General features: G+C 35.0%; 1 protein-coding gene across 2 annotated transcripts in view; it reads right to left on the reverse strand.

Annotated features, from left to right (window-relative positions):
• Positions 1–14,999, reverse strand: part of PTGER3 (prostaglandin E receptor 3) — an 84,827-nt gene that overhangs the window by 38,804 nt on the left and 31,024 nt on the right. The window contains exons 2-3 of one of the 2 annotated variants that reach the window (XM_059924391.1): positions 7,419–7,598; positions 659–1,454 (exon numbers count right to left, since the gene is read on the reverse strand). In XM_059924391.1, the coding sequence (XP_059780374.1) occupies positions 1,275–1,454; positions 7,419–7,598 (360 nt within the window). In that variant the 3' untranslated portion in view covers positions 659–1,274. Of the gene's footprint in view, positions 1–658; positions 1,455–7,418; positions 7,599–14,999 lie in introns of those variants that run through there. The other variant, XM_059924387.1, reaches the window with a different exon arrangement.

Genomic DNA, 14,999 nt, shown 5'->3' on the forward strand with positions numbered 1-14,999 from the left:
CAGTGCAGCCAAAAAAAAAAAGATCTGGTCAGGGGTCTACGGCAGAGCTCTCCCTAAATGTCTTTTCTTAGGAGGAAGGAGGGCAAGCTCGGCGTGTTACTTATAATGAGCTTGGCTTTGCAGTCTATGTTCTACAGAACTTCTCCCATCACTGAGGGAGGAAGAAGTAGAGTTGAGCTGAATAAGCACATGGAAGAGGGTAGTGGGGTAGCCCAACACATCTCTACCAGTAATCAGGTCACACCAATACACAGGTACAAGTCTGCTAAAGGAGCTGACTATGAACAAGGCCAATTCTTATGTTGGCTGCCTGTAGATTATACTCAAATCCACAAGAAAGTAGGAGAACTAAGTTTAGAATAATTTATAAATGTGCTTTTGTATTAAAAACAAAAATTCTGAGATTATAACATGACTAGGTATCATATTGAAAAGCACCTCTCGAGTTTATAGCACATCAGTGATAATTTGTACTATATGTTATTATGGAATATAAAACAAAATGATTTAAATGTTACAGATAGGATGACGCTATTGCATTACATTGTGCTGTTATTTTGGCAAAGCACATCAAATAGGATTTTAGCAAAATACTTAATGTGATTATAAGTAAAACATTCCTGACATGAGTTGGCATCAGGAAAGAAAGACAGGGACATTTCAGAACATTTGACTTTATTTTCCATTGACAAGCACAACATAAATAATGTACATTTGTTAAGTACACAGACTAGCTATGACTAGAATGCCATCAAAATTCTGATGTACTTTTCATAGTCTCTTTTATTTTTTGTCCCCACCATATTGAAGACTACTCTTTAAAACATACTGGAAGATATGTTTAAATACACTTAAGATAACTAACTACATAAAGGTGACAACAGTATATCTTCCCATTTAACCACGTGTGTAGGGATGGCATGCTGAGTAGGAGAGGTGGAGAAATGTACACTTTCTATATACTGAGCTTTACATGATTGATTAAAGTGCCAATGATTTCAATTCTTACTTAGATACATTTTGAAAATAATATATTCATCTGTTGTAAACAGATCAAAATAATCAGTGCCTATTTTTAATGTGTTTGCTTAAAGAAATGTTCAACTTTATGTTATTTGTACAAAATTGTTTGGTTAAAGAAGAGGGAGAAGGTAAGATATTTCATATATATGCAGGAAGATTGGGAAGAAAAAGAGTTTAGCAGTCAGTGATGACTTGAGTGAATTTAACATTCACTCTTACAGAAAAGAACACTGGCCACTCCTCGCTTTGTCCTACTGATGCTCAATTATGAAAAGATAAACGTGGCCTCTTCCTCTCCTTGCGTCTGTGAAATGGCCTAAAAGGATGAAGAATCTTGACAAGTTAGAAATATACAGCTTTTCCTTCACCTCTTTCTCTTTGTTCTCTGTCCCACCCTCCATGCCTGTTCCATATGAGTGTCCTTTCAAAAGCTGAAAGACCATTGAAGTTCATCAGTAAGTCATACACATTTTCTCCTGCTGAACATTACAGCTTTGATTTCTACAGAAACTGAAAATCATAGAAAGAAACTATTTTCAAATAACTATTAAAGTCTGGTGATTGGCTAGCTTTTGGCTAGATATCTGATTCACTTTAATTAAAAAGCCAAAATATTCTAATTCTAAAACAATTAACGAAAGAATTTAAGATCTGCTCTAAAAAAATTTAGAAGTGCTATCATCTCTAAAATGCTCAAAAAGCCTGAAAAGGCTGATTTGTATCTGATGGTAATCTCTTTCCTTCTTATCTTTACTCCCATAATAAAATTATTTCATCAAAGCATATATTAAAAAGCAGACTCAGATGCTTCATATATTAGGACGTTAGCATATTAGAAATGTGAAACCATTCTCTCTCTTAAAAGCAATCCCAGCTTCACCATAGTAAATATTTCTGTTACTTTTTCTCCGTGAGAAAATGGAAAAACAGGCTGGAGGCAAGGGCACTGGGGGAACAGTCTCGTTCCTAATGAAGAAATAAGCATTCCAGTGGATATTTGAGTTGTTTATGATTTGAAACAGATTGATGTAAAACTTCTGAAAATAAAATAATTTTCATTCTCAATAGATAAAATGTTTGATTTATATATGAATAAATATGGTATATATCTGATTGAACTGCATTTCTAGAGAATCAAAATGTACTTGGCCTGTGGTATCATAATGTAATGGTTTACAACTCAACTTGTATAAATTATAAGCCTTTAAATAGAATCCTCACTTTAGGAATTATAAAATAGAGGCTACATAAAATAAAAATTCTGTGCTCTTTCATTACTTAAAAGAGTAGAGAACAGGGAAGAGTGGGAAAGGAAATGTAAAGTAGCATGCTTTGAAGATGTATTTCCATCTGACTTAAAAACTAACCGTCGACCTCTTTTGGAAAAAAAATGCCTCACTTCTAGACTTGTTGAAGTCTTTCATAAATATGTATAGTTTCAGTTTTCCCTTTGTCACTTTGAGAACAAAGTCACCCTGTACTACTCTTTTTACTTTCTTCAGTTTTATTCAAGGTGGACTCAATCCAAAAAAGGCATTCAGGGAAGGCATGTGAAAGATTTTACTTAATAACTACAACATGAATCATTATAAAATTGAAACCTTTTGCATGAGAGTAATCCATGGGAAATGAACTTTTACATGTAATTAGTAACTATATTAATGATACCAATATAATGGAGTTTTAATTTTTGAATTTTCCCTAATTCTCTGTTTCATGCTTCATATGTAATCACCACCTGTCAGTAGTCTTAGAATTCTGAACTGATAGCAGCTTCTTAACCAATGTGCATGTGAGTTTTAGATTGATTTCCAAATTTTGTAAATAGACTCTATCATAACCTATGTTAGGAAACATCACAGATTATGTCACCTCTTATTAGCATTGTACTGCAACTCAGAAAACAGTTCTGTCAATTTAGCCACAATATTACTCTTCATTTAAAAAATGTTATAATCTCATTCATTGAACAATTCTTTTCATTTATTTAGACCTCAATTTTTGCAGATTTGAGACATAACACAATCACAAAGCTAGCAATAAACAAGCAGTTGTGAAGATTGGGCATGGTTGGTGACCTAAACTTTTCACAGAGGTAAATCATGGAAATTTTAATTATTCCATACTAAGCTTTTTATATGTTTGTAGTAATAAACACTCTCTGTAGTAATAAAGTCTCTCTGTGTCACTCATCTTCTAGTAATCTGTATATTTCAAGAGAAGTTTTGGGGTTAAAATATGAGAATAAGTGGGCAATATATGTGCCTAAAATTTCAAAAAACAAAATTTTTCTATTTTCTGTAGCTGACTTAATCCCAATACAAAGAACTATGATTACTGACATGGGGAAGACTGAAAGCAGATCACTAATCTGGGGTCAAAACCAACAAAAACATATAAAGTATTAAATAAATAAAATTCCTAATTCTTGAAAATTTAATATTAGAATACTGCCACAGATTGTCCACCTTATTAAAATACTGTTTTGTCAAAGTTTTTAGTTTGTTTATTACTCAATGCCAGTGTGGCCACAGGGTCTTTTATAGTTAACTTTTATATGAGCTTCCACAATTTTATTCCATAACATGGTCAAGAGGTCTTTTATATAATGAAGAAGTGTTCAGTATATATGTGTACTTTTAAATTGACAATCATTTAAATCTGGCATGATTAAATGTTTACGCTTACTTAAAATAACTTCATATGTAGCATTAGGTAAATTTGATAAATCTTGGGATAACACATTTTGTTTCTTCAATTTAAAATATTTTAAAGATATCCACCATACTTATTTTATTTGAAAAGTAAACTGTTCTAATTGGTTGACGTGTCATCGTTCTCTTCTGTGACACAACATAGTGGTATAAATTCACTGTTTGGAAAATCAAAACTGCTTCGTAAAATCTACAACAGCTGACTTTACATATATTTCTACATTGCATTCACTCACTACTTTCTATTTAGTTTCCTAGGTCTCTCTTTTTTTCTTAACCAATACTGAGAAGTTTTGGAATTCTCATAATTTTTGCATGCATTTTTTTACTGCTCAGATATATGCACGGATAAACTAAGTATATGCGAGTGAATTTAAAGGCCAATGAACTTAAACGTGGAAACTGACATACTCTTCTGCAGTGACTTTAGATGTTTACTTCCTAACCACATCTAGGGCCTCTGAACAACATCTCTGAAATCTAACCTCAACTATCATCCAAAGGCTGATATCATTTAGGACTTATATTTCTTATCAGGTTTTCCATGTACTAACAAATGGCTGCCTACATAACAAAACTCACATGCTGTCTACGTAATTCTTCCTTTTCCATGTCCTTTTTTTTTTTTTTTTGACAATAATATTATATTTTAAAGTCTCTACTAAAAAGATAGCCTCTTATCTCCAGATCTTTCTTCCAGAATTACTTGTTTCAATTATTTACCTATTCATTAATTCTTTTTTTTTAAGCATCTTTAAAACATCTTTATTGGAGTATAATTGCTTTACAATGGTGTGTTAGTTTCTGCTTTATAACAAAGTGAATCAGCTATACATATACATATATCCCCATATCTCTTCCCTCTTGCGTCTCCTCCCACCCTCCTTATCCCACCCCTCTAGGTGGTCACAAAGTACCGAGCTGATCTCCCTGTGCTATGCGGCCGCTTCCCACTAGCTATCTATTTTACGTTTGGTAGTGTATATATGTCCATGCCACTCTCTCACTTCGTCCCAGCTTACCCTTCCCCCTCCCCGTGTCCTCAAGTCCATTCTCTATGTCTGCGTCTTTATTCCTGTCCTGCCCCTAGGTTCTTCAGAACCATTTTTTTTTTTTTTTTTTTTTAGATTCCTTTTCAAGCTTGTTCAAAAACTGCCATCATCCACAACTACCATGTATCCCTGGGCAGGAATTTGTTTTGTAGTTAAGTATGAGTTTTAGGCTGTTTTGTCTTTATGCATTTCTGTGGTTTGATGAAAAGTGATATTTCTTTGACAATAATCTCAATTACCACTTGGGAGTAGCAGTCTCTTAAATTATTAATACAAATAACGCACTTTGTTATGCAGCAATATGACACTGCACATTTGAAGATAAATTTGTGTTTCTGTAATTAAACAAGCAGAGATCATTCACTTTATCAGCTTGATGGTCTGTAATGGCATGAAGCGCTTCAACCATACTGTGGGGCCCCACCGATGTGCACTTGGTTTTGGCAGATAATGATTCATTCATTCTCTGAACAAATAGTCATTGAACACTTTCTATATTCCAAGTGCTGTACTAGGTGCTGGAAGAAGTAACCCAATCAAGCTCATACCACTTGAATCTATACTATGTGTATATCTAAACCTAGGGTCTGAGGACCACTCAAGAGGTAAAACCTCTTCACTATAAGATCATATAAGTGCACTTTTTTCCTGAAAAAAAAAGTATGTAGTTTTGTTTCATCCTCCATGAGGTGACCTGTAGGATAATCCAATTCTATGGCATAGAGAGATTTTATAATGGGGTTTTAGTATAGGTTATTTATCATCATTTTTTCCAAAACTTAGACTAGTGGAATGATCATGAGTTACAAAAGTGCTCCCAGCAGATATTTTTTCTTTTATTTGAATTTTTGAATTTTATTTTATTTATTTATTTTTTATACAGCAGGTTCTCATTAGTTATCTATTTCATACATATTAGTGTATATATGTCAATCCCAGTCTCCCAGTTCATCCCACCACCACCCACCCCCCCGCCACTTTCCCCCCTTGGCGTCCATACGTTTGTTCTCTACATCTGTGTCTCTATTTCTGCTCCCAGCAGATCTTACCTTCTCACTCAGTTTGACATGGTCATTTAAATTGATTCCTCCTGATTGACTTAGAGTGGCGTACATATTAATCTAACAGATATTTTGTACCTCTTAAAATTAATTCTCCCCCAAATGCTTATTGAACACAAACACAAATGTAGTTACTATAAAGGAGTATAAATAGATCTCAAGTTTCTAAAAACTAGGAAAGCAAAAAAGGAAAAAGCAAATTAAAATCTTCATGAGAAAATGTTAGTAAGTTTGCAAAATGAATGCTCTAGAGAGTATGAAGAACATTTTATGTAGGTCTGATTTGAAAGATTGTTGTGTTTGTTGGGGAAATCTTTTTTTTAAGTGTAATTCTCAAAACTTAATGTAGTGACCTACTTGTGCCAAAAAGATATCAAGCTTAGCTATCAAGGTTTGTACACATGTATACCCTGAGAGAAACATTTTAAGAATAAATATTTAGATAGAGCTACTCTGAGAAGAGGGCAGAGAAAGTGCTGTGAGGGATCAATATTATTAATTTCCTAATCCTATAAATAGGCCAAACTATGGAAAGTCTTTATGGAAGCTTCAAAATATTTATTGGTCTTAGAATCAGAGTTAGAATTTAAATACCCAAAATACTGAAGAGAATACTTTTGGTGGAAAATCAGGGAAGATAATTAGCCAGAGTACCTATATTTAGTGCTCAAATCAGTCCTTAAATAGCATTTTGAAAAATCACTTCACTGACTCCCAAGCACAGTTTTACGAATCTTCTGCAGACTTATAGAAATTAAAAATGTAATCAAAAGGAAGAACATTTAGCAATTCGGATGGTCACAAATTCTGTCATTTTTGAAATAAATGGAATTGACTCTTATTCAGATAATGAGTAAACCTAATTACCAACCCAACCAAAACTTAAACTTTGTAAGGTTAGCAGCTAATTTACATATTGAGCAATATTTAAATAACATCAGTACCAATGAACACTGTGGATACGTTATAGATTTTTTTTTTATCCTAACTCAACTTTTTAAAAAACTGTAAGGGGAATAAGAGTGACACAGAGAGAAAGAGAGAGAGAGAGTAAAAGAGAAAGCAGAAGGCCAAGGTCTTTGAGCAAAGACAAACCTTGTCTTCAACGATCTGTTCGTTAAATTCCCCATGTATTCAGAATACTAGAATATTAACTATTCCCATCCCACCCCCATCACAGACCAAGATCATTTATATAGAAAAAAAAGTCTTCACCTAATAAATAATCACATATTCAGCTACAAATGACAGAGTCCCCCAAACACTAGACTATTATTTATCTATTTTCCTTTGTTTGTGTTTGAATACTTCTGGCACATAGGGGATTATCTATGCTTCTGAGACCATTTAGCCTTATATCAAAAATTCTACTTCAATGCATAAACAGTGGCATGCCAGAGATGCCTAAATTCACAGTATGGTTTAGGGCTATTTGTTGCCGAAAGCTGTGAACATGCAAGTTGATTAAGAGTTCTCTTTCATGCCTCTGTCTGTGTTATTTCATTGGATAGTGAGATAGTCTGTACTTTCTTTCCATTATTACAGCAGCTGGAGACAGCATTTGCTACCTGGCAAAACTTTTGAAGAAGGATCTTTCTTAGCAGCAGATAAACCCAGGGATCCAAGATCTGGTTCAGCGAAGCCAGGCGAACAGCTATTAAGAAGAAGCTGCACTCTTTCTGCTTTTCTGTGTACGTCTTGCAGTGCTCAACTGATGTATGATTGAAGATCATTTTCAACATCATTATCTAAGAAAAAGGGACAAATTATTATTCCAAAGATTAACAAAGTCATATGCATCTCCCCTACATGGTACTTTGCACATAAATTAACAATAAATTGGTTATTGGATTGAAATGATTAACTCAAGCAACATTTATACTCACAGAACACAACCCTGAATTATATAAGATATTCCTCTGGATTTTCCCACATTTTTGCCTATTCAACGTGATACAGATTTTTTAAAAGTACATGTACTCAGGCTCTTGGTTCTTGGGATTTAAGAAGTTGGAAAACAACACATCTCAAAATTAGCCAAAGTCGTCTGTCTTGCTGCAGAAAATACCAGGAGGTTGACACCTAAATGAGAGCCAATGCTTCAAAAAAACCAAAACATATGTAATCTTAAACTTCAGTAGTTGTAACTGGAAAAAAAGAAAAAAAACCCTAGAAGAAAAAATAGAAGCAAGAAAGGGGAAAGTAGTAGTTATATTTCCTTCTTCTTCTTCTTCTTCCTCTTCTTCTCCTTCTCCTTCTCCTTCTTCTTCTTCTTATTGTCATTAGCATTTGCCGAATCCTTACAATTTGCCTGACACTGTGTCAAGTTCTTCATATGCATTTAATAAACAACAGAAGATAAATATTATTGCCATCTCCTTTTTACAATGGCAGAAACCAAGGTTTAATGATGTAAAATGGCTGAGCCAGACTTAAACCCAGGTTCACTAACATACGTCAGACGGCATTTTACCTTTTTTTGGTCTCTCCCTGGTCACTGCACACACACTAGAATGTAAACTCAATGAAGGCAGAATTTGGGACTATATCTTTTTTTCCTCACTAGTTCATTCCCAGTACCTAGACCAGTATTTAGCAGAGGGTGTTCAATAACCATTTGTAAAAAATGAATATATGACCCATATACAAATATAATATATGACATCTATAACATACATAATATAAATATACTTAATTTGAATGAATAAATATTTGTGATTTCCACAGAAGAGAAAAAAATGAAGATTCAAATGTATCTGAAAAGGCATTCAAGCTCATTAATCATCAGAGAAATGAATATGATGACAGAGTAAGAAACCATTTTACACCCACTAGTTTGACAAAAATGAAACGTGACTTTTCCAAATGTCGGTGAGGGTGTGGAGAAATGTGGATGCTTTTACATACTACCAGCAGGAGCACGAGCTGGAGCGGCCACCCCGGAAGACAACGAGGCCCCATCTCCACTGCTACTGTGCAGAAGTCCACTCCCAAGAGTACGCTGCCCCTAACTCCTGCGCCAGAAGTTGTGTGTATGACTCTTCATTACAGCATTGTTCATAACTGCAAAAAACAAGCAGGAACAACCCAAACATGGGTTCACGCCTGCAAACAAAGAAAGGTGCTGACCTTATTACCAGCTCCTAAACTGGTCTTTCTAGACGTACATGACTATTAAGCACTTGAAACATGGCTGGAGAAAATTGAGATGCTGGGATATGTAATGACTAATGAAATGATAATATTTTTGATATAGTGTGTTAAATAAGGTACACTATTAAAATTAGCATCACTTGTTTCTTGTTACTTTTTAAAAAATGACATTACTAGAAAATGTAAAATTATATATGTGGCTTGTATTTGTTGCTCACGGTACATTTCTATTGAACCCAAAATGTCTCTCTCTTAAGGCTCACATTTATTTGGATGTTCTGTCCTCAGGTCACACATCCCAAATTGAAGGGGTCCCAACATCCCTGGGCATCCCAAACACCCACAAACCTACTATCCCAACAATGGCACTTTCTTTCTTACACAGTCACCCTGGCTCAACACATCAGGGTCACCTTCGAATCCTTCTTTTGCCTTGTCGTCTGCACTGCCGTTTGCTCTTGTTCCAGTCTCATCCTAGTTCAGCTCCTCCTCTCATCTGAATTGTAGTGATAACAGACACCCCGATGGTGCAAATAGATGTCAGCACGACACAGATTCGGCATTCTAAATCTCGGCTCTGATCAAATCCTCACCAGCTATAAAAACGTCAGCTTAGTCTTACTGGACAGAATTGAGTCACAGGTAATTCTTAAACCAATCACTGGCAAAGGAGATGGAAATTTCCAGGTTTGGCTTATAAGGCAAATCCATTCTCTGGGGCTTACACCCTGGTCCTTGACCAATTTACCACCTAATACCTGAACAAAATTATGGCTCTATAAACAAATAAGAAGAGAAAAATGGGTAGGCATATATTCTGACTCTGTAATTTCTTTCAAAGAAATTTTTTCCAAGGGATTTATTCAATAAAAGGAAAAAGCTGGACAAATAAGTGAATGTTCAGTGAAGAATTATCTAATCTAGTAAGAAACTGCAAACAGATAAATCTCTAGTATCAGGAGTAAAGTTTAATAAAATACAGCCTGTTTGCCTAATAATAGATATATGAAGTAAGTGAAAAGAATAGAATGTAAGATACTATCATGTATATAAAATTATATTGTTATTACAATTAAATTATGTAAAATACGTAGACTTGCAGAAGGCAATGGAATTATTATTATTAAACAATTATTAAATTATTTAAAATTTTTTATGTACATAAAAACATTTCAAGCAATTTAGGAAAGTCTTTTGTTTAAAGGGAGTTGATTATTCCCTTTATTAATAAATATGAATTATTATACACCAAAATTATTTAAAATAAATATATCTACATTAGTATCTTCTGATGCTGGCTCGGAACCCTGTGAACTGAACACTACCTCGCACATGTGATGAATGTTAAGGGCCTCGAGATGGGGCGATTATCCTGAATTATCTGGGTAGGCTCAATGTAATCACACAGATCCTTAAAATCTGAGAACCTTTCCAGCTGCGGTCAGAGGGAGATGGGTCCACAGAAGAAAGGTCAGAGAGATGCAGTGTTGCTGGTTTTGAAGATGAAGGAAAGGAGCCACGAGTTAAAGAATTACAGACGGCCTCTAGAAATTGAAAGAAAAAGAAAAAAAAAGCAAGGAAACAAGTCTGATTCTTCTTTAGAGCTTCCAGAAAGTAATGCAGCCCTGCGCATACCTTGATATTAGCCCAGTGAGACCCATGTCAGGCTTCCAACCTACAGAACTGTAAGATAAATTTGTATTGTTTTAAGCCACCAAGTTTGTAGTAATTTGTTAAAGAGCTACAGTAAAAAACTAATACACCCACAGAGTGAGTTCTCAACAAATGCTGAAAGGGGATGGGGAGGTATGAGCTTGAAAACGACTTATTCTCTCTCACAGATAAAACATCCTAGCAATTTTCCTTACTTTGTGCACTTTCTTAGGAAACTTTTTTTTAACATAAATAAAGTAAAAGTAAACTTCATCCTAACTCTTATCTAAATTATCTCAATTTCTATATTTGCAACATGTAAAAATGCATTCCTATTATTCAAGTTACATCAGTTAGATCTCAGTCTTTGACTAAAAGGTATAAAACTATATTTTCAGTTCAGTTGCCTTTAAGAAAAACACGTGCTTATTAATTCTTTCGTCTTCTTTTTATAAGCTATTGGTGCTAACTCTTTCAGTCCCTCACCTCATCCAATAATTAAATATATTTGACCACTTACCATCTTTCAGGAAGTGTTCTGAGCCTCATCTAGAATGATTTAAAAACTCACTTAAGTTACATTTTCATTTTCTTTTACAAAATAAAGTATTGGATTTCTCCAACTTTTTATAATCAGGAAAATTCACAAAATTACTTATTAAAATGGGATTTCAGTCATTTTACACAGTCCTCCTTGATTATTTAAAAATTAATTTTTATGAGGCTAATAACTTAAAATTATTTTTATTAGGCTAATACAGGTTTCATATGCCTTACATTGGCTAGTCCACTGTAATTTCCCATAATTTCCTATTGACAATGCAGTGATTATGAAATTATGAAACCAAGCTCTGTAAGCAATAGCTGGCACATGGGAAGAGACACTTGAGCTTTCCCAGAACTCATGAGCTGTGCAGTATGAAGATAATTGGAATTAGAGGCAGTGAGCATGATATTGTCATTTCCAAATGGCAGCAGGGATGGAAGGAGAACTCTTAATTCCTTGTTTAATTTTAAACATAAATGCAAGTTAACATCCATGAAAAAAGCAAGGAAAGGAGACTCCGATGCTCCTGCAGAGCTTCCATCAGGGAATAGAGCCCTGTGGACACCTTGATATTAGTTGTCCTGTATTAGACGTCCTTCTATTTAAGGAGCTGATCAGTGATGACAATCTTTGCAAATATTTTTTAGACGATCAGACTTTGCGAGAAAAACTTTGGCATCAATATATAGACTTCTGGTAGATTATTCCTATTAGTCCCATTCCACAAGGGAGAAGGGACAAACAGAAACCAGGATGCTTGGCCACCACTGAAGCTATTTTTTCAGCAAACACGCTGCACAATTGCTCCTTCTAAACAGCCTCATATAACAATCTTGTCAAGGGAGCCGTGAGACCAGCTGTGGTTAAACAGAGCTGCCGCTCTTCTGTCAGCATCTTCTCCAGGCTCCATGTGACTCTCCCAGGCCTCTTGCCTCTCCTCCGGTTATCAGCAGGAAGAGAGAGTTCTCTTTGTACCGTGATAGCGAGGAACACAACTACATCAGTAACCCCTAAATTCTCCATCCCTGCCTAGTGTCAAGGGCAATTACTTTTCTCCATCCTAAAGGAAGATTTGTCCAATTTGTCCCTTCCCCAGTGATAATGATATTTTAAATGTACAAAACACTAACCAGGGAGACTTTTTTTTTTTTTGGTCACACTGCACAGCTTGTGGGATCTTAGTTCCCCGACCAGGGACTGAACCCGGGCCCTGGAAGTGAAAGTGCGGAGTCCTAACCACTGAACCGCCAGGGAATCCCTGGAAAATTGTTTTTAATATTCTGCATTTGGATTTTATTTGACTGCAGTAGGATTTAAAAGTACACATTTAAAAACCTTCAGTACTTTATTTCTTGGTTCAAAAATGCCTTGGGCTATAGGCTACATATACCTTTTGAAGATGATAAATGAGAAAACCCAAAAAAATTAATTTGTGGGGAGGGAATAAAATTTTTATTTTCCCTTAGGCTCCATTATGTGGTTTTTATGCATTTCCAGATTATTATTAATATAATGTGTAAGAGAACTTTCCTCACAGCCAATTTTTATTTATGATTTTCTTTTCCATAATCTCCGGTTGTCAGGCTATGGGAGAATAACCTGCTCCACTGGAAACTCCCTGTATAGTTTGATAAATGTGCTGCATTATAATACATTGAAACCAGTCTGGGAGCTTTGAACCACTTAATTACATAATTTGAAGGACTTTCATGAGAAAAAGTTTCACTGCAGATTTAAGAAATAATTGTAGTCTTTTCAATCTGATTACAACTCTGTTCTCAGATTGCCAAGTCATCTCAGCATTCTAGACTTTGTTTCAGAAGCTTCTCCTCTTTATCTAATCTGGAAAAGTTGGAAATAAACAGTTCATACACATTAAGAAAAGTAACTAGAAGTTGCATTACTTCATCTTTACTATTACGCAATTTTATTAAATGTTTCAAAACAACAATGGACTAAGAATTAGAAGAAGCAAATCCTACCCGGGCTCTGCCACCAATTATGACTTTAGGCAAGTCATTCACTCGCTGTGCTTTATTAAATTTACTAGTAAACCATGGGGTTCGACTGGATGGTCTCTTACATATACTTCTATGGCTAAATTTTTTCTGATGAATTCTGAGGCAAAACTGGAAAATGAATAAGGATTTAATTTGAAAAAGAAAAGAAACCGAAAAGTAAAAGATGTGGAAGAAAAGACAAAACTCTTCTGCAGGAAAACCCCAAATGTGTCTTTTGGGAAATGGAAGAGAGAGGAAAGCTACAAAGTTAGATAGTGGACAGTGTAAGAAGACAAGGGATAAGAATTCATGAAACTTTAGGAGGAGATATTTTAGAAGTTCAGGCTTAGGCAAACACACTGATCAAGAGTCAAAGACCTGGACTTCCCTGGTGGCGCAGTGGTTAAGAATCCGCCTGCTAATGCAGGGAACATGGGTTCGAACCCTGGTCCGGGAAGATCCCACATGCTGCGAAGCCACTGCAATGGGAAGCATGTGCACCACAAGGAAGAGTAGCCCCAGCTCACCACAACTAGAGAAAGCCTGTGTGCAGCAACGAAGATCCAACGTAGCCAAAAATAAATAAATAAAACATAAATTAAAAAAAAAAAAAAAGAGTTAAAGACCTGCCATAAATCTGACTCAGCTCTGCTTCTAGTTTGGGGACAAGTTACCTAACTTTGAATCTGGATTTCTCTTCTTCTCTAAAACATGATTAATACATGCTTACTAAGCATCTTCTCCATCTAGTAATGCAGTTGCAAAAATTAAAATGAGGTAAGGATAATTAACATCTTCAACCTACAGAGCATACCTCTCCCCAAGCCCCAGGCTACTGCGCTATTGTATAGGTTTCTAGAACAGAATGCTTTGAGGTTCAAAGAAAGAATAGGGGACACTTAGGGGAATAGTGCAAGGAAATGAATGTATGATCTATAAGTCTGCTTTCCTTAAATTTCTACCTAGTAGAGTTATTTCAAAAAAAACCTTCAAATTTGCACTTTAAAAATATTTGGTAATGCAGAATTATTATCCAATCACTACACAGGGGAACTCAAAATTGTAAAGAAGGCCTCAGCCTGCCACCACATTATTTGGTACCTAGGAATTACTTTCTTCTCTCAATTAGTATGATTTGTAAAATCTGTGTGGCTCAGTATAGCTCAGTACCTATGTCTAGATAAATATTTATCTTTCTATTAGAATAGTCAAAAAATGTCAGTAACAAGTATTCAAATTCTGGCTGAAAGGGGGAGGGCAAAATCTACTCTATAAAAACATTCATTCTTTGGATTATGGATGATAGATTAGCTTTGTAATACTCATGTCAGAAGAGGCATCTTTATTATATTTCAAACTTTTGTATCTCAGGTGTCAAGAGAAAGTCTAGACAATATGTCTTTGTCAAGGTTTAAGGAACATTAATGTTTAAAAATGTTTAGAATTAGGATAGTTTTTTTTTCCTTCCAAAATATAGTTTCATTTAAACCCAAAATGCTCTATCCTACTATCTTACACTCAGAGAGAACCACAGTATTAGTGACGATTAAGAGCAGCTAAATGGTTAAGGAAGGAATCAGAGATGTGGGTTAAGTTTTGTGTGCAGGGATAGTCTCCTCAATATAAAAGAAAATTAAAAACTTAAATGGCCAACAAAAGGACAATGTTCAAATTATGGAACATCTCTCAATGTGCATAATATATAGTATGCTTTCCAATGTTAACATTTAAAATCATGTTTTTGAAGAATATTTAATAACGTGAAGAAATGTTCAGGATGTGAAAAGTGGAAACAA

The sequence above is a fragment of the Balaenoptera ricei genome, chromosome 1 (genome assembly GCF_028023285.1).
Source record: "Balaenoptera ricei isolate mBalRic1 chromosome 1, mBalRic1.hap2, whole genome shotgun sequence".
NCBI classification, from domain to species: domain Eukaryota; kingdom Metazoa; phylum Chordata; class Mammalia; order Artiodactyla; family Balaenopteridae; genus Balaenoptera; species Balaenoptera ricei.